Source organism: Oncorhynchus clarkii, chromosome 21 (genome assembly GCF_045791955.1).
Source record: "Oncorhynchus clarkii lewisi isolate Uvic-CL-2024 chromosome 21, UVic_Ocla_1.0, whole genome shotgun sequence".
Classification (NCBI taxonomy): Eukaryota; Metazoa; Chordata; class Actinopteri; order Salmoniformes; family Salmonidae; genus Oncorhynchus; species Oncorhynchus clarkii.
In genome coordinates, this window is record NC_092167.1 from 7,919,390 (window position 1) to 7,938,657 (window position 19,268).

At 47.0% G+C, this 19,268-nt stretch overlaps 1 protein-coding gene across 3 annotated transcripts in view; it reads left to right on the forward strand.

Annotated features, from left to right (window-relative positions):
• Positions 1 to 19,268, forward strand: part of LOC139378446 (apoptotic protease-activating factor 1-like) — a 70,344-nt gene that overhangs the window by 25,473 nt on the left and 25,603 nt on the right. For all 3 annotated transcript variants that reach the window (XM_071120623.1, XM_071120621.1, XM_071120622.1), the window contains 4 exons: positions 2,201 to 2,326; positions 3,111 to 3,245; positions 3,425 to 3,550; positions 9,327 to 9,452. In XM_071120623.1, the coding sequence (XP_070976724.1) occupies positions 2,201 to 2,326; positions 3,111 to 3,245; positions 3,425 to 3,550; positions 9,327 to 9,452 (513 nt within the window). The remainder of the gene's footprint in view (positions 1 to 2,200; positions 2,327 to 3,110; positions 3,246 to 3,424; positions 3,551 to 9,326; positions 9,453 to 19,268) is intronic.

Below are 19,268 nucleotides of genomic sequence, written 5' to 3' on the forward strand. Positions count from 1 at the left end.
ATGTGATTAATACCAGTCCAGCCATTACTATGAGCCGTCCTCCCCTCAGCAGCCTCCACTGTGTGCTTGGATCTGATTTCAAATCATATTACAAATACTTTGCTTTAGTCTGCCTAGATGCTCAGGGTGTGCACTGTTGGGACTATTCCATTTGTTCATTGCCCCAGGCTCAATCAAGTCCTGATCTTTTTCAAATAGTATTTTAAGGTGTGTGTGTGTGTGTGTGTGTGTGTGTGTGTGTGTGTGTGTGTGTGTGTGTGTGTGTGTGTGTGTGTGTGTGTGTGTGTGTGTGTGTGTGTGTGTGTGTGTGTGTGTGTGTGTGTGTGTGTGTGTGTGTGTGTGTGTGTGTGTGTGTGTGTGTGTGTGTGTGTGTGTGTTCCTTGACCTTCTCAAAGGGATTGTGATCAGTGTTAGGGTGAGGGATAGCTCCAGTACTGTGGAGTGATCTATTGTTCAAATGGAGTTTTAAGGTGCACGTCACAGCATATCTTTCTGTATGCAGTATTACACTAGGGAGGCAGTGGTTGAAAACAGATCAGGGATCAGTACATGGTAAGGTGCTCCGATGACCACTGCTCTCAGATCTGTGCTGCTTTCGTTGATCTGTTTATTCCTAAGCGTCATAAGCCAAACTGGTATTCCTAACGCTAACATGTTTTACTCAACCTTTCCCCCATATCGCCCTGAGCACCCTCCCTGCTGCCTCATTCCCAAACCTTGAGGAGAGCTGGCAACCTTTTCAAACCCGTTTCCCAGTAGCATCGCAGAGCGTCCTCTGGTTGGCATGCCCTGCGGCTAGCCTTCTCACGCGTTTGTTTCCCAGTAGCATCGCAGAGCGTCCTCTGGTTGGCATGCCCTGCGGCTAGCCTTCTCACACGTTTGTTTCCCAGTAGCATCGCAGAGCGTCCTCTGGTTGGCATGTCCTCTGGTTGGCATGCCCTGCGGCTAGCCTTCTCACGCGTTTGTTTCCCAGTAGCATCGCAGAGCGTCCTCTGGTTGGCATGTCCTCTGGTTGGCATGCCCTGCGGCTAGCCTTCTCACACGTTTGTTTCCCAGTAGCATCGCAGAGCGTCCTCTGGTTGGCATGCCCTGCGGCTAGCCTTCTCACGCGTTTGTTTGAAGTAGGGTTTTATTTGAGAGGTTTAAATATTTTACTACAAGGTGAATCCTAGATTGAGATTTCACCTTGCAGTGAGTGTCTGTGTGTGTGTGCATGCTTGCATGCATGTGTAGTCATTTTTTGTCTAAAGTTATGAGCTTGTGTGTTTCTTTGCCTTTTGGTTTATTGGTTTACACTACAGATATCGTACCAGGAGGGTTAATTGGGTTGAATTAATTTGCGATAATATTAATAGACTTCAAGTATGGCCCTTATTGTTTCTAAATCTTACCATCTTAATGAATAGCTTAAGTTTGCATTTTACAATAGTTCAATGTCAACAGAATTCAGCCTTAAAATTTTAGTCCAACTACTCAGTCAAGTTAGCAAAGATGGCGCAGGAAGTTTGTAAGACAGTTCGGACTTCTAGGGCCTCAATAATGTACTCTATGTTGTCAGAGTTTCTGTTGTCTCCCTTTATAAGATTAAAGGTGTTTTGTAACTTGAAGCCAGTTCTTTGGGCATCAGAGCTGTTTTTTGTCCTGCTGTGGCAGTGTTGTCTGTCAGACCCTCACACAAAGCAGTCAGGGCAGATCCACTCTGCTAATGGGCTGATCAATCGCACGCAGAGCCCGGTAATATTTAAAACATGTGCTTTTTGATGAGCTTATCACTGTCAACCCAAACGCATTACTTTGGTCTCCTTTTTTATTCTAATATATTTTATTATTTTTATTTTGCTCCACATCTTTATCTTTTACTAGTTTTGGTCTAGGCTTACCCATAGACAGTCAGAAGGTTATCAATTTATCCTCCCAGCCTTCCCCTCTAAATATCTCTGTGTTCCCTCTTCTTTCTGTCTCCTGTTTTCCATCTCACTTGAGCAGTTGCTTGTTTTTACACGTTTGGGAGCTAAATATAGTGTGTGACTTATTTAATTTTTACTTTAAGTTTACTATTCTGTTAGTCAACCCCTCTCCAACTTATTGGGATGTGTGTCAACTCGTGATTTTAATTGTTTTTGCTCTTTTGACAGTAATAAAGGATTGACATGGAATCATCTGTCTCTCTCCCTTCTCCTCCCTCCCTCTCTCTCCCCAGGTGTTGGAGATGCCGTCGGGGACCTCTCTAGCCACTCTTCAGGGTCACACCAGGGCAGTTCTCCACTGCCAGTTCACCCCGGAGGGACACACACTCATCACCTCCTCTGAGGACACCAACATACGGGTGGGGCCCTTCTCTTTCTTCCTCATCCTTCTTTCTTCTCTTCTCTTCTCTTCTGGGGTTTGTTATTTCCCTCCCTGTGTGTCTGCGTATGTGTGTGTGTCTGTGCGTGTGTCTGATGTTTTCGGACTGTTCCGCTCTGTCACACCTAACAGCTCTCCTCTACAGTTCCAGCTCACTGAACATATCCTCTCATCTCCTCTGTCTCTCTCATCTCCTCTCCTCAGTTTTTAGGACTGCCTGTCCACTGCTAGACCTATCTGCCTATCAGAAGTACACACACTATCCAGAGCACCACCTCGCTGCAAATCAGAACAGCACAGCCTCACTTTGTATTCATCTTACTCTGTATTCTCCTGTTTAGTCTCTTACTGTCCATGGACCGTCTCCTGTTCATATGAATAATGTTTGAGTAGCTTCGCTGAAAAGGGAATATTTGGTGGATAGATTCACTTTGAGGAAATGTTCACCTACAGGGAATGTGAATAGCTCTATACAGAAAACATAGCTGTTACTCTGACCACTGACTTCTGGAGTGGTGAGAGTTTGATATGTCAATCATTGTCTGAGATATTTGCATAGAGGCCAATATTCTGCCCAGTGCCCGTTCCCTCCTAGCAGCTGAATACTCCCATTCTGGGCACAGATCCAGGATCAGCTTACTGTGGTTGTGCTAAATCCCTGGTTGAGGTGCAACTTTTACCCACTCCAGTACCAGAAGGTGATCGCTCTCGTGCTCTTTCTCGCGCTTTATCTCGCTCCCCCCCCCCCCCCCCCCCCCCAGTAGGTGTGGAGGTGGAGGACAGGTGAGTGTGTGGTTCTGGAGGGCCACAAGGAGCAGGTCAGATGCTTCTCTCTGCTCACCACCACACCCTCCTCAAAGACACATCTCCTCAGCTGGTCCTTTGATGGCACCATCAAGGTAATACAAGCACACGTATGCAGTACCAGACAGACAGTAAGTCTTAGAAACACACGCATGCATGCAAAACCTGTTAAAAGCAACAAGTTACAATCAGCGTGCACTTACATGAACTGAAGGATATTTACTAGAGGGAGATAACACCGAAAGCGTCTCCCCCTCTCGCTCCCTCCCCCCAGGTGTGGGACATGTCTAGTGGTGAACGGCTGCAGGATCTAGTGTGTCACCAGGGGGCGGTGCTAGCCTGTGACGTGTCGCCTGACGGACAGCTCTTCGCCACCACCTCCGCTGACAAGACTGCCAAGGTAACACACACGTGTCATCAGTATGCGACAGAACCTAGCCTAAATTCTTAGATCTGTGTGAGACAGACATGTTGTCTATATCAGGATCCTTTCAGAACCGTGTGTATAGTGTACATTATTATGCGGTCAACTAAAGGTCATTGGTAGCTTGGGGTGGACATGTTAGCGGTCGCTAACTTAGCCAGCGGTCAAGCCGCCCACTCGCCTCCCTGGCCCTCCAGCGGTCAAGCCGCCCACTCGCCTCCCTGGCCCTCCAGCGGTCAAGCCGCCCACTCGCCTCCCTGGCCATCCAGCGGTCAAGCCGCCCACTCGCCCTCCAGCGGTCAAGCCGCCCACTCGCCTCCCTGGCCCTCCAGCGGTCAAGCCGCCCACTCGCCTCCCTGGCCCTCCAGCGGTCAAGCCGCCCACTCGCCTCCCTGGCCCTCCAGCGGTCAAGCCGCCCACTCGTCTCCCTGGCCCTCCAGCGGTCAAGCCGCCCACTCGTCTCCCTGGCCCTCCAGCGGTCAAGCCACCCACTCGCCCTCCAGCGGTCAAGCCGCCCACTCGCCTCCCTGGCCCTCCAGCGGTCAAGCCGCCCACTCGCCTCCCTGGCCCTCCAGCGGTCAAGCCGCCCACTCGCCTCCCTGGCCCTCCAGCGGTCAAGCCGCCCACTCGCCTCCCTGGCCCTCCAGCGGTCAAGCCGCCCACTCGCCTCCCTGGCCCTCCAGCGGTCAAGCCGCCCACTCGCCTCCCTGGCCCTCCAGCGGTCAAGCCGCCCACTCGCCTCCCTGTTCCTCCAGCGGTCAAGCCGCCAACTCGCCTCCCTGTTCCTCCAGCGGTCAAGCCGTCCACTCGCCTCCCTGTTCCTCCAGCGGTCAAGCCGTCCACTCGCTTCCCTGTCCCTCCAGCGGTCTAGCCGCCCACTTGCCTCCCTGTCTCTGCAGCGGTCATTAAGTCTGACTGCAACCTACAGACCGTACCGCAGGCCCTCTCCTCTCCTCCTACCCAGCATTACCTGTGTGTCTGCGTGTTTGTGAGAGAGAGCAGGCTGCTGCTCTGCGGTTGACTTTGACACTGTAGGTTGGGAGAGGATCTCTCCTCTTGACTAGGTTTTCACTCTGTCACCTTACTGTGTTTTTGCCCTCGATCGACCTTCCTCGTTCTCTCCATCAGTGTGTGTTGTTCCCTCTTTCTTCTATTTTCTATCCTTGTTTCCCCCTCTGTCTTCTGTCAGTCACAGGATCATTGAGTTGGTCACTCACTGTGGGAATGTCTATTTGTCAGCATCCAAATTGGCATTGGAGGAATGTGTGTGTGTGTGTGTGTGTGTGTGTGTTTTTCCTATTTTGTTGCATTACAACCTGTAATTTAAGGGGATTTTTATTTGGATTTCATGTAATGGACATACATAAAATAGTCCAAATTGGTGAAGTAACAAACAAAAAACAACTGAAAAGTGGTGGGTGGATATGTATTCACCCCCTTTGCTATGAAGCCCCTAAATAAGATCTGGTGCAACCAATTACCTTCAGAAGTCACATAATTAGTTAGATTGCACATAGGTGGACTTTATTTAAGTGTCACATGATCTCCGTGTATATATACACCTGTTCTGAAAGGCCCCAGAGTCTGCAACACCACTAAGCAAGGGGTACCACCAAGCAAGCAGCACTATGAAGACCAAGTAGCTCTCCAAACAGGTCAGGGACAAAGTTGTAGTGAAGTACAGATCAGGGTTCGGTTATAAAAAATAAAAAACTTTGAACGTCCCATGGAGCACAATTTAAATCCATTATTTAAAAATGTTTTTTTGAAAGAATATGGCACCACATCAAACCTGCCAAGAGAGGGCCGCCCACCAAAACTCACGGACCAGGCAAGGAGGGCATTAATCAGAGAGGCAACAAAGAAACCAAAGATAACTCTGAAGGAGCTGCAAAGCTCCACAGCGGAGATTGGAGTATTTGTCCATAGGACCACTTTAAGCCGTACACTCCACAGAGCTGGGCTTTACGGAAGAGTCGCCAGAAAAAAACAAGCAAACATGGGGGGGTGAATAGTTATGCCCGCTCAAGTTGTAAGTTTTTTTGTCTTATTTCTTGTTTGTTTCACAATAAAAAATATTTTGCATCTTCAAAGTGGTAGGCATGTTGTGTAAATCAAATGATACAACCCCCCCCCCACAAAATCTATTTTAATTCCAGGGTGTAAGGCAACAAAATAGGAAAAATACCAATACTTTCGTAAGCCACTGTATATACACACATACACCCACTGTCTTTTTCTGTCTGCTATCATAGGTCAAAGCCGAACCCGTCTTTGTCTGATAGAATAAAAGACTGAAGGTTTTTGTTCCACTCGTCTCTCTCCTCTGTTCCTTTCTCTCTCCCTTCCTCCCTCTGTCTATTGACCTTCAGATGACTACGAGACGTGCCAAATTAACTTTTTAATCATCTACCATGTGATGTTCTCTCCAAGCATGAAAGAGAGAGCGAAAGAGGGAGAGAGATGTCTCTGTCTTTCTGTCTGTCCAACTTACTAAGAACATTGTGTTCTTGTAATAAACAGAGTATTCTTTATTATGTTAGGTTCTAAATAAACAGAGTAAAAACTAACAGACAACTAGTAAAAGCTCAAACCAAGTTTTATTCACCAAATGGGTCAGATAGCTGAACATATATATATATATATATATATATATATATATATATATATATATATATATATATATATATATATATATATATATATATATATATATATATATATATATGAGATTGTCTAAACGTGGAGGATGGATCAGTAACACAGAATAAAAACAATTTGCCTCATCACTCTTACTAATTTTGCCCTCTATATAAAACCAACTATATATATATATATATATATATATATCCCACTTTAGGTGGTCTCCTCCCTTTCTCTAAACATTACATATTTAATGGTAGGTAGGAAGGTAAGTGATGTGGGTAATAAACTGTTCCTTCTCCCTTAATGTGATCTGACCTGGGCCCCGATTCCTCACTAATCCACAGCTCTCCACCCTTATCAGTGACCACAACCATGTGATTGCCTTTCCCTCACTCAGTAACAGTCCAAGCCCCTGGCACATATCCAACCTTAATTGACCCCACCATATACATTCCTCCTACAGATAACCATTCACTTCTGGTGTAGCATGTATTTCAAATTACAACCCAACAACTGACACCAGACTGTGGCCCTTCTCCTTCCCATAGGATACCATGACGTCTAACAATAACGCGTCCTAACAGAACATAAACGTTCCCCTCTCTCCCTCAGTACCATGAACAAGGATATTTCAAGAACCCAACAATTAGATGTACTTTACATACTGATGGGATTAAATTAAATTATGTTTACACTACCTTGTAGTTTACCAATAAAATGGGTGGATGGTGAAGTAGACCTACTTTGTATTCACATCTCAAAAAATATAAATGAAATTACCACAATTAATTTCAATAGAAAGTTAGAAAAAATAGATACGATTCTGTAACCATGGAGAGGTAAATACTTGTCTATTTATGGAAAAATCACATTAACACTTTGGTCCTATCACAGTTTACTTACTAATGGCACTGCCTACTCCAAACGACTCGTTTTTTAGAATCATATGAGCAAAAAATATTTCATTTTATTTGGAATGCTAAGCCAGACAATTTAAACGTGCCTATTTATATAATGAGTTTGGGGGGCTAAAATAATTAAATATGACATTTTTAAACCTCCCACTAAAAGCATCACTCATGCATAAATTATACTTAAACCCAAAATGTTTCTCCAATAGATTATTAAGAAAGGCTCATCCTTTGTTAAAAAATAGCGTCTTCATACAGATTACAACTTCTCATTTCCAACTAATTGAACAGTACATTTTGTTTAAAGCGTCGCCCTTTCTTAAACAAGACATGCAAAGCTGGTTACAATTTCAGTTTTATCCTCCAGAAAACAAATGTTATGGTTAAACTCAAATATACTGATTTTATAAAAAATCACATTCTTTATGGATTACTATTTTGAATGGTATTATATTTATGAATGATATTATGACTAGAAATGGAGTTGTGTCACATGCAGCTATCGAAAATATATAGGAATATCTGCTCAATCCTAATTTACAACCAACTGATTGCAGCACTACCACAATTGAGGAGGCAAGTGGAAAAGGAAGAAGGTAGGGAACTTGTTTGCCTGCCATGTATTAAAGATACAAATTGGCTGAAAAGGAATTGGCGTAAATAGAAAAATATACCAGTTTCATCTGAGGACAAAAATGTTGACAGCTGCGCCATACAGGATGTAAATAAAATGGGAAGAGATTTTTGACGTACCGATTCCATGGCACATGGTTTATGAACGGGTACAAAAAACAACACTTGATACAACACTTAGAGCTTTTCAATTTAAATAATTATATACATTCTTGCCACCGACAGAATGCTATATAAATGGGGCATACAACAACCTCAGCTCTGTAGATTTTGCTGCGAAAAGACAGAATCCCTAGATCATTTATTCTGGTATTTCACCTATGTAGCTCGTTTCTGGTCACAGGTTCAGGAATGGTTAAAAAATCACAACATTAACCTTGCAAATAGCAGTGTTGGGCTATTTAGAAAGCCATAGTCGGTCATTAAATAATATAATACTAGTAGGAAAGGTTTTCATCTTTAGCTCACAATCTGTGGATACTTTACAATTTAGAAAGGTAAAAAAAAATATGTAAAACATCACAGTAAAATTTAAAAATATCTGGTAGATAGACCACCCTCGTTTGGTTTCCATGGTGATAGGTGGAATGGGCTGAGAGTGGCTGAGGGGTGGTCTATGGTGATAGGTGGGATGGGCTGAGAGTGGCTGAGGGGTGGTCTATGGTGATAGGTGGGATGGGCTGAGAGTGGCTGAGGGGTGGTCTATGGTGATAGGTGGGATGGGCTGAGGGGTGGTCTATGGTGATAGGTGGGATGGGCTGAGGGGTGGTCTATGGTGATAGGTGGGATGGGCTGAGAGTGGCTGAGGGGTGGTCTATGGTGATAGGTGGGATGGGCTGAGAGTGGCTGAGGGGTGGTCTATGGTGATAGGTGGGATGGGCTGAGGGGTGGTCTATGGTGATTGGTGGGATGGGCTGAGGGGTGGTCTATGGTGATAGGTGGGATGGGCTGAGGGGTGGTCTATGGTGATAGGTGGGATGGGCTGAGAGTGGCTGAGGGGTGGGATTAAGTAGCTGAGGTCTATGGTAATAATATTGGTAATAATTGGTAATAATACATTGTTTACGTTGTTTGGTAATGTATTATTGTTATGTGATTGCTTTATATAAAAGTACGTATATGTAGCAGAAAAGCTGTAAAAATATATATATATATATATATATATATATATATATATATATATATATATATATATATATATATATATATATAAATTTGTCCTCTGAAGAGGGGCGGTGGTGGATGGGTTAATAAAATGTAAAAATAGCATTATGGTATGGGCAGTATCATCTATCAAAGAGCAGCCGGGAGGCTTTAATTGATGCCAGGCTTCATTATCAGTGAGTTGAGCTACCAGACTAGCAGCATAGAGAAACAATAGACAGTTAGGCCTTCAGGGGAAATGGAAATTATTCAATTGAATTAACCAAGGCACTCTGCATATAGAAGTGGCCTAACCAAAATTGCTATGGCATGTTCAAAAGAACATATTTGAAAATGTTTTATTTTCGACAAACTTTTGTAACCTCTGACCTCCTGTTTCTCCTCTCATTTGCCCTCAGGTGTGGAGCAGTGCATCGTGGGAGTGCGTGCGCCTGTTGAACGGCCACCAGGACTGTGTCCGCAGCTGCCGCTTCTCTTGGGACGGCCGGCGCCTAGCAACCGGCGACGACAACGGAGAGATACGGGTGGGTAGGGATGGAGGGGGTGGGGGTGAGTGAGTAAAGGAGGAGGAAGGAAGGAAGGAAGGAGTGAGTGAGTGAAGGAGCATTAGAAGGAGGGAAGTTGAAGGTTAGGGAGGGGTAAGTGAAGGAGTGAGCACATGAGTGAGTGAAGGAGCATTAGAAGGAGGGAAGTTGAGGGTTAGGGAGGGGTAAGTGAAGGAGCATTAGAAGGAGGGAAGTTGAGGGTTAGGGAGGGGTAAGTGAAGGAGTGAATGAAGGAGCATTAGAAGTAGGGAAGTTGAAGGTTAGGGAGGGGTAAGTGAAGGAGTGAGCACATGAGTGAGTGAAGGAGCATTAGAAGGAGGGAAGTTGAGGGTTAGGGAGGGGTAAGTGAAGGAGTGAGCACATGAGTGAGTGAAGGAGCATTAGAAGGAGGGAAGTTGAGGGTTAGGGAGGGGTAAGTGAAGGAGTGAGCACATGAGTGAGTGAAGGAGCATTAGGAGGGAAGTTGAGGGGTAAGTGAAGGAGTGAGCACATGAGTGAGTGAAGGAGCATTAGAAGGAGGGAAGTTGAGGGTTAGAGAGGGGTACGTGAAGGAGTGAGTGAAGGAGCATTAGAAGGAGGGAAGTTGAGGGGTAAGTGAAGGAGTGAGCACATGAGTGAGTGAAGGAGCATTAGAAGGAGGGAAGTTGAGGGGTAAGTGAAGGAGTGAGTGAAGGAGCATTAGAAGGAGGGAAGTTGAGGGTTAGAGAGGGGTACGTGAAGGAGTGAGTGAAGGAGCATTAGAAGGAGGGAAGTTGAGGGGTAAGTGAAGGAGTGAGCACATGAGTGAGTGAAGGAGCATTAGAAGGAGGGAAGTTGAGGGGTAAGTGAAGGAGTGAGCACATGAGTGAGTGAAGGAGCATTAGAAGGAGGGAAGTTGAGGGGTAAGTGAAGGAGTGAGCACATGAGTGAGTGAAGGAGCATTAGAAGGAGGGAAGTTGAGGGGTAAGTGAAGGAGTGAGCACATGAGTGAGTGAAGGAGCATTAGAAGGAGGGAAGTTGAGGGGTAAGTGAAGGAGTGAGCACATGAGTGAGTGAAGGAGCATTAGAAGGAGGGAAGTTGAGGGGTAAGTGAAGGAGTGAGCACATGAGTGAGTGAAGGAGCATTAGAAGGAGGGAAGTTGAGGGGTAAGTGAAGGAGTGAGCACATGAGTGAGTGAAGGAGCATTAGAAGGAGGGAAGTTGAGGGGTAAGTGAAGGAGTGAGCACATGAGTGAGTGAAGGAGCATTAGAAGGAGGGAAGTTGAGGGGTAAGTGAAGGAGTGAGCACATGAGTGAGTGAAGGAGCATTAGAAGGAGGGAAGTTGAGGGGTAAGTGAAGGAGTGAGCACATGAGTGAGTGAAGGAGCATTAGAAGGAGGGAAGTTGAGGGGTAAGTGAAGGAGTGAGCAGGGAAGTTGAGGGGTAAGTGAAGGAGTGAGCACATGAGTGAGTGAAGGAGCATTAGAAGGAGGGAAGTTGAGGGGTAAGTGAAGGAGTGAGCACATGAGTGAGTGAAGGAGCATTAGAAGGAGGGAAGTTGAGGGGTAAGTGAAGGAGTGAGCACATGAGTGAGTGAAGGAGCATTAGAAGGAGGGAAGTTGAGGGGTAAGTGAAGGAGTGAGCACATGAGTGAGTGAAGGAGCATTAGAAGGAGGGAAGTTGAGGGGTAAGTGAAGGAGTGAGCACATGAGTGAGTGAAGGAGCATTAGAAGGAGGGAAGTTGAGGGGTAAGTGAAGGAGTGAGCACATGAGTGAGTGAAGGAGCATTAGAAGGAGGGAAGTTGAGGGGTAAGTGAAGGAGTGAGCACATGAGTGAGTGAAGGAGCATTAGAAGGAGGGAAGTTGAGGGGTAAGTGAAGGAGTGAGCACATGAGTGAGTGAAGGAGCATTAGAAGGAGGGAAGTTGAGGGGTAAGTGAAGGAGTGAGCACATGAGTGAGTGAAGGAGCATTAGAAGGAGGGAAGTTGAGGGGTAAGTGAAGGTGTGAGTGAAGGAGCATTAGAAGGAGGGAAGTTGAGGGGTAAGTGAAGGAGTGAGTGAAGGAGCATTAGAAGGAGGGAAGTTGAGGGGTAAGTGAAGGAGTGAGCACATGAGTGAGTGAAGGAGCATTAGAAGGAGGGAAGTTGAGGGGTAAGTGAAGGAGTGAGCACATGAGTGAGTGAAGGAGCATTAGAAGGAGGGAAGTTGAGGGGTAAGTGAAGGAGTGAGCACATGAGTGAGTGAAGGAGCATTAGAAGGAGGGAAGTTGAGGGGTAAGTGAAGGAGTGAGCACATGAGTGAGTGAAGGAGCATTAGAAGGAGGGAAGTTGAGGGGTAAGTGAAGGAGTGAGCACATGAGTGAGTGAAGGAGCATTAGAAGGAGGGAAGTTGAGGGGTAAGTGAAGGAGTGAGCACATGAGTGAGTGAAGGAGCATTAGAAGGAGGGAAGTTGAGGGGTAAGTGAAGGAGTGAGCACATGAGTGAGTGAAGGAGCATTAGAAGGAGGGAAGTTGAGGGGTAAGTGAAGGAGTGAGCACATGAGTGAGTGAAGGAGCATTAGAAGGAGGGAAGTTGAGGGGTAAGTGAAGGAGTGAGCACATGAGTGAGTGAAGGAGCATTAGAAGGAGGGAAGTTGAGGGGTAAGTGAAGGAGTGAGCACATGAGTGAGTGAAGGAGCATTAGAAGGAGGGAAGTTGAGGGGTAAGTGAAGGAGTGAGCACATGAGTGAGTGAAGGAGCATTAGAAGGAGGGAAGTTGAGGGGTAAGTGAAGGAGTGAGCACATGAGTGAGTGAAGGAGCATTAGAAGGAGGGAAGTTGAGGGGTAAGTGAAGGAGTGAGCACATGAGTGAGTGAAGGAGCATTAGAAGGAGGGAAGTTGAGGGGTAAGTGAAGGAGTGAGCACATGAGTGAGTGAAGGAGCATTAGAAGGAGGGAAGTTGAGGGGTAAGTGAAGGAGTGAGCACATGAGTGAGTGAAGGAGCATTAGAAGGAGGGAAGTTGAGGGGTAAGTGAAGGAGTGAGCACATGAGTGAGTGAAGGAGCATTAGAAGGAGGGAAGTTGAGGGGTAAGTGAAGGAGTGAGCACATGAGTGAGTGAAGGAGCATTAGAAGGAGGGAAGTTGAGGGGTAAGTGAAGGAGTGAGCACATGAGTGAGTGAAGGAGCATTAGAAGGAGGGAAGTTGAGGGGTAAGTGAAGGAGTGAGCACATGAGTGAGTGAAGGAGCATTAGAAGGAGGGAAGTTGAGGGGTAAGTGAAGGAGTGAGCACATGAGTGAGTGAAGGAGCATTAGAAGGAGGGAAGTTGAGGGGTAAGTGAAGGAGTGAGCACATGAGTGAGTGAAGGAGCATTAGAAGGAGGGAAGTTGAGGGGTAAGTGAAGGAGTGAGCACATGAGTGAGTGAAGGAGCATTAGAAGGAGGGAAGTTGAGGGGTAAGTGAAGGAGTGAGCACATGAGTGAGTGAAGGAGCATTAGAAGGAGGGAAGTTGAGGGGTAAGTGAAGGAGTGAGCACATGAGTGAGTGAAGGAGCATTAGAAGGAGGGAAGTTGAGGGGTAAGTGAAGGAGTGAGCACATGAGTGAGTGAAGGAGCATTAGAAGGAGGGAAGTTGAGGGGTAAGTGAAGGAGTGAGCACATGAGTGAGTGAAGGAGCATTAGAAGGAGGGAAGTTGAGGGGTAAGTGAAGGAGTGAGCACATGAGTGAGTGAAGGAGCATTAGAAGGAGGGAAGTTGAGGGGTAAGTGAAGGAGTGAGCACATGAGTGAGTGAAGGAGCATTAGAAGGAGGGAAGTTGAGGGGTAAGTGAAGGAGTGAGCACATGAGTGAGTGAAGGAGCATTAGAAGGAGGGAAGTTGAGGGGTAAGTGAAGGAGTGAGCACATGAGTGAGTGAAGGAGCATTAGAAGGAGGGAAGTTGAGGGGTAAGTGAAGGAGTGAGCACATGAGTGAGTGAAGGAGCATTAGAAGGAGGGAAGTTGAGGGGTAAGTGAAGGAGTGAGCACATGAGTGAGTGAAGGAGCATTAGAAGGAGGGAAGTTGAGGGGTAAGTGAAGGAGTGAGCACATGAGTGAGTGAAGGAGCATTAGAAGGAGGGAAGTTGAGGGGTAAGTGAAGGAGTGAGCACATGAGTGAGTGAAGGAGCATTAGAAGGAGGGAAGTTGAGGGGTAAGTGAAGGAGTGAGCACATGAGTGAGTGAAGGAGCATTAGAAGGAGGGAAGTTGAGGGGTAAGTGAAGGAGTGAGCACATGAGTGAGTGAAGGAGCATTAGAAGGAGGGAAGTTGAGGGGTAAGTGAAGGAGTGAGCACATGAGTGAGTGAAGGAGCATTAGAAGGAGGGAAGTTGAGGGGTAAGTGAAGGAGTGAGCACATGAGTGAGTGAAGGAGCATTAGAAGGAGGGAAGTTGAGGGGTAAGTGAAGGAGTGAGCACATGAGTGAGTGAAGGAGCATTAGAAGGAGGGAAGTTGAGGGGTAAGTGAAGGAGTGAGCACATGAGTGAGTGAAGGAGCATTAGAAGGAGGGAAGTTGAGGGGTAAGTGAAGGAGTGAGCACATGAGTGAGTGAAGGAGCATTAGAAGGAGGGAAGTTGAGGGGTAAGTGAAGGAGTGAGCACATGAGTGAGTGAAGGAGCATTAGAAGGAGGGAAGTTGAGGGGTAAGTGAAGGAGTGAGCACATGAGTGAGTGAAGGAGCATTAGAAGGAGGGAAGTTGAGGGGTAAGTGAAGGAGTGAGCACATGAGTGAGTGAAGGAGCATTAGAAGGAGGGAAGTTGAGGGGTAAGTGAAGGAGTGAGCACATGAGTGAGTGAAGGAGCATTAGAAGGAGGGAAGTTGAGGGGTAAGTGAAGGAGTGAGCACATGAGTGAGTGAAGGAGCATTAGAAGGAGGGAAGTTGAGGGGTAAGTGAAGGAGTGAGCACATGAGTGAGTGAAGGAGCATTAGAAGGAGGGAAGTTGAGGGGTAAGTGAAGGAGTGAGCACATGAGTGAGTGAAGGAGCATTAGAAGGAGGGAAGTTGAGGGGTAAGTGAAGGAGTGAGCACATGAGTGAGTGAAGGAGCATTAGAAGGAGGGAAGTTGAGGGGTAAGTGAAGGAGTGAGCACATGAGTGAGTGAAGGAGCATTAGAAGGAGGGAAGTTGAGGGGTAAGTGAAGGAGTGAGCACATGAGTGAGTGAAGGAGCATTAGAAGGAGGGAAGTTGAGGGGTAAGTGAAGGAGTGAGCACATGAGTGAGTGAAGGAGCATTAGAAGGAGGGAAGTTGAGGGGTAAGTGAAGGAGTGAGCACATGAGTGAGTGAAGGAGCATTAGAAGGAGGGAAGTTGAGGGGTAAGTGAAGGAGTGAGCACATGAGTGAGTGAAGGAGCATTAGAAGGAGGGAAGTTGAGGGGTAAGTGAAGGAGTGAGCACATGAGTGAGTGAAGGAGCATTAGAAGGAGGGAAGTTGAGGGGTAAGTGAAGGAGTGAGCACATGAGTGAGTGAAGGAGCATTAGAAGGAGGGAAGTTGAGGGGTAAGTGAAGGAGTGAGCACATGAGTGAGTGAAGGAGCATTAGAAGGAGGGAAGTTGAGGGGTAAGTGAAGGAGTGAGCACATGAGTGAGTGAAGGAGCATTAGAAGGAGGGAAGTTGAGGGGTAAGTGAAGGAGTGAGCACATGAGTGAGTGAAGGAGCATTAGAAGGAGGGAAGTTGAGGGGTAAGTGAAGGAGTGAGCACATGAGTGAGTGAAGGAGCATTAGAAGGAGGGAAGTTGAGGGGTAAGTGAAGGAGTGAGCACATGAGTGAGTGAAGGAGCATTAGAAGGAGGGAAGTTGAGGGGTAAGTGAAGGAGTGAGCACATGAGTGAGTGAAGGAGCATTAGAAGGAGGGAAGTTGAGGGGTAAGTGAAGGAGTGAGCACATGAGTGAGTGAAGGAGCATTAGAAGGAGGGAAGTTGAGGGGTAAGTGAAGGAGTGAGCACATGAGTGAGTGAAGGAGCATTAGAAGGAGGGAAGTTGAGGGGTAAGTGAAGGAGTGAGCACATGAGTGAGTGAAGGAGCATTAGAAGGAGGGAAGTTGAGGGGTAAGTGAAGGAGTGAGCACATGAGTGAGTGAAGGAGCATTAGAAGGAGGGAAGTTGAGGGGTAAGTGAAGGAGTGAGCACATGAGTGAGTGAAGGAGCATTAGAAGGAGGGAAGTTGAGGGGTAAGTGAAGGAGTGAGCACATGAGTGAGTGAAGGAGCATTAGAAGGAGGGAAGTTGAGGGGTAAGTGAAGGAGTGAGCACATGAGTGAGTGAAGGAGCATTAGAAGGAGGGAAGTTGAGGGGTAAGTGAAGGAGTGAGCACATGAGTGAGTGAAGGAGCATTAGAAGGAGGGAAGTTGAGGGGTAAGTGAAGGAGTGAGCACATGAGTGAGTGAAGGAGCATTAGAAGGAGGGAAGTTGAGGGGTAAGTGAAGGAGTGAGCACATGAGTGAGTGAAGGAGCATTAGAAGGAGGGAAGTTGAGGGGTAAGTGAAGGAGTGAGCACATGAGTGAGTGAAGGAGCATTAGAAGGAGGGAAGTTGAGGGGTAAGTGAAGGAGTGAGCACATGAGTGAGTGAAGGAGCATTAGAAGGAGGGAAGTTGAGGGGTAAGTGAAGGAGTGAGCACATGAGTGAGTGAAGGAGCATTAGAAGGAGGGAAGTTGAGGGGTAAGTGAAGGAGTGAGCACATGAGTGAGTGAAGGAGCATTAGAAGGAGGGAAGTTGAGGGGTAAGTGAAGGAGTGAGCACATGAGTGAGTGAAGGAGCATTAGAAGGAGGGAAGTTGAGGGGTAAGTGAAGGAGTGAGCACATGAGTGAGTGAAGGAGCATTAGAAGGAGGGAAGTTGAGGGGTAAGTGAAGGAGTGAGCACATGAGTGAGTGAAGGAGCATTAGAAGGAGGGAAGTTGAGGGGTAAGTGAAGGAGTGAGCACATGAGTGAGTGAAGGAGCATTAGAAGGAGGGAAGTTGAGGGGTAAGTGAAGGAGTGAGCACATGAGTGAGTGAAGGAGCATTAGAAGGAGGGAAGTTGAGGGGTAAGTGAAGGAGTGAGCACATGAGTGAGTGAAGGAGCATTAGAAGGAGGGAAGTTGAGGGGTAAGTGAAGGAGTGAGCACATGAGTGAGTGAAGGAGCATTAGAAGGAGGGAAGTTGAGGGGTAAGTGAAGGAGTGAGCACATGAGTGAGTGAAGGAGCATTAGAAGGAGGGAAGTTGAGGGGTAAGTGAAGGAGTGAGCACATGAGTGAGTGAAGGAGCATTAGAAGGAGGGAAGTTGAGGGGTAAGTGAAGGAGTGAGCACATGAGTGAGTGAAGGAGCATTAGAAGGAGGGAAGTTGAGGGGTAAGTGAAGGAGTGAGCACATGAGTGAGTGAAGGAGCATTAGAAGGAGGGAAGTTGAGGGGTAAGTGAAGGAGTGAGCACATGAGTGAGTGAAGGAGCATTAGAAGGAGGGAAGTTGAGGGGTAAGTGAAGGAGTGAGCACATGAGTGAGTGAAGGAGCATTAGAAGGAGGGAAGTTGAGGGGTAAGTGAAGGAGTGAGCACATGAGTGAGTGAAGGAGCATTAGAAGGAGGGAAGTTGAGGGGTAAGTGAAGGAGTGAGCACATGAGTGAGTGAAGGAGCATTAGAAGGAGGGAAGTTGAGGGGTAAGTGAAGGAGTGAGCACATGAGTGAGTGAAGGAGCATTAGAAGGAGGGAAGTTGAGGGGTAAGTGAAGGAGTGAGCACATGAGTGAGTGAAGGAGCATTAGAAGGAGGGAAGTTGAGGGGTAAGTGAAGGAGTGAGCACATGAGTGAGTGAAGGAGCATTAGAAGGAGGGAAGTTGAGGGGTAAGTGAAGGAGTGAGCACATGAGTGAGTGAAGGAGCATTAGAAGGAGGGAAGTTGAGGGGTAAGTGAAGGAGTGAGCACATGAGTGAGTGAAGGAGCATTAGAAGGAGGGAAGTTGAGGGGTAAGTGAAGGAGTGAGCACATGAGTGAGTGAAGGAGCATTAGAAGGAGGGAAGTTGAGGGGTAAGTGAAGGAGTGAGCACATGAGTGAGTGAAGGAGCATTAGAAGGAGGGAAGTTGAGGGGTAAGTGAAGGAGTGAGCACATGAGTGAGTGAAGGAGCATTAGAAGGAGGGAAGTTGAGGGGTAAGTGAAGGAGTGAGCACATGAGTGAGTGAAGGAGCATTAGAAGGAGGGAAGTTGAGGGGTAAGTGAAGGAGTGAGCACATGAGTGAGTGAAGGAGCATTAGAAGGAGGGAAGTTGAGGGGTAAGTGAAGGAGTGAGCACATGAGTGAGTGAAGGAGCATTAGAAGGAGGGAAGTTGAGGGGTAAGTGAAGGAGTGAGCACATGAGTGAGTGAAGGAGCATTAGAAGGAGGGAAGTTGAGGGGTAAGTGAAGGAGTGAGCACATGAGTGAGTGAAGGAGCATTAGAAGGAGGGAAGTTGAGGGGTAAGTGAAGGAGTGAGCACATGAGTGAGTGAAGGAGCATTAGAAGGAGGGAAGTTGAGGGGTAAGTGAAGGAGTGAGCACATGAGTGAGTGAAGGAGCATTAGAAGGAGGGAAGTTGAGGGGTAAGTGAAGGAGTGAGCACATGAGTGAGTGAAGGAGCATTAGAAGGAGGGAAGTTGAGGGGTAAGTGAAGGAGTGAGCACATGAGTGAGTGAAGGAGCATTAGAAGGAGGGAAGTTGAGGGGTAAGTGAAGGAGTGAGCACATGAGTGAGTGAAGGAGCATTAGAAGGAGGGAAGTTGAGGGGTAAGTGAAGGAGTGAGTGAAGGAGCATTAGAAGGAGGGAAGTTGAGGGGTAAGTGAAGGAGTGAGCACATGAGTGAGTGAAGGAGCATTAGAAGGAGGGAAGTTGAGGGGTAAGTGAAGGAGTGAGCACATGAGTGAGTGAAGGAGCATTAGAAGGAGGGAAGTTGAGGGGTAAGTGAAGGAGTGAGCACATGAGTGAGTGAAGGAGCATTAGAAGGAGGGAAGTTGAGGGGTAAGTGAAGGAGTGAGCACATGAGTGAGTGAAGGAGCATTAGAAGGAGGGAAGTTGAGGGGTAAGTGAAGGTGTGAGTGAAGGAGCATTAGAAGGAGGGAAGTTGAGGGGTAAGTGAAGGAGTGAGTGAAGGAGCATTAGAAGGAGGGAAGTTGAGGGGTAAGTGAAGGAGTGAGCACATGAGTGAGTGAAGGAGCATTAGAAGGAGGGAAGTTGAGGGGTAAGTGAAGGAGTGAGCACATGAGTGAGTGAAGGAGCATTAGAAGGAGGGAAGTTGAGGGGTAAGTGAAGGAGTGAGCACATGAGTGAGTGAAGGAGCATTAGAAGGAGGGAAGTTGAGGGGTAAGTGAAGGAGTGAGCACATGAGTGAGTGAAGGAGCATTAGAAGGAGGGAAGTTGAGGGGTAAGTGAAGGAGTGAGCACATGAGTGAGTGAAGGAGCATTAGAAGGAGGGAAGTTGAGGGGTAAGTGAAGGAGTGAGCACATGAGTGAGTGAAGGAGCATTAGAAGGAGGGAAGTTGAGGGGTAAGTGAAGGAGTGAGCACATGAGTGAGTGAAGGAGCATTAGAAGGAGGGAAGTTGAGGGGTAAGTGAAGGAGTGAGCACATGAGTGAGTGAAGGAGCATTAGAAGGAGGGAAGTTGAGGGGTAAGTGAAGGAGTGAGCACATGAGTGAGTGAAGGAGCATTAGAAGGAGGGAAGTTGAGGGGTAAGTGAAGGAGTGAGCACATGAGTGAGTGAAGGAGCATTAGAAGGAGGGAAGTTGAGGGGTAAGTGAAGGAGTGAGCACATGAGTGAGTGAAGGAGCATTAGAAGGAGGGAAGTTGAGGGGTAAGTGAAGGAGTGAGCACATGAGTGAGTGAAGGA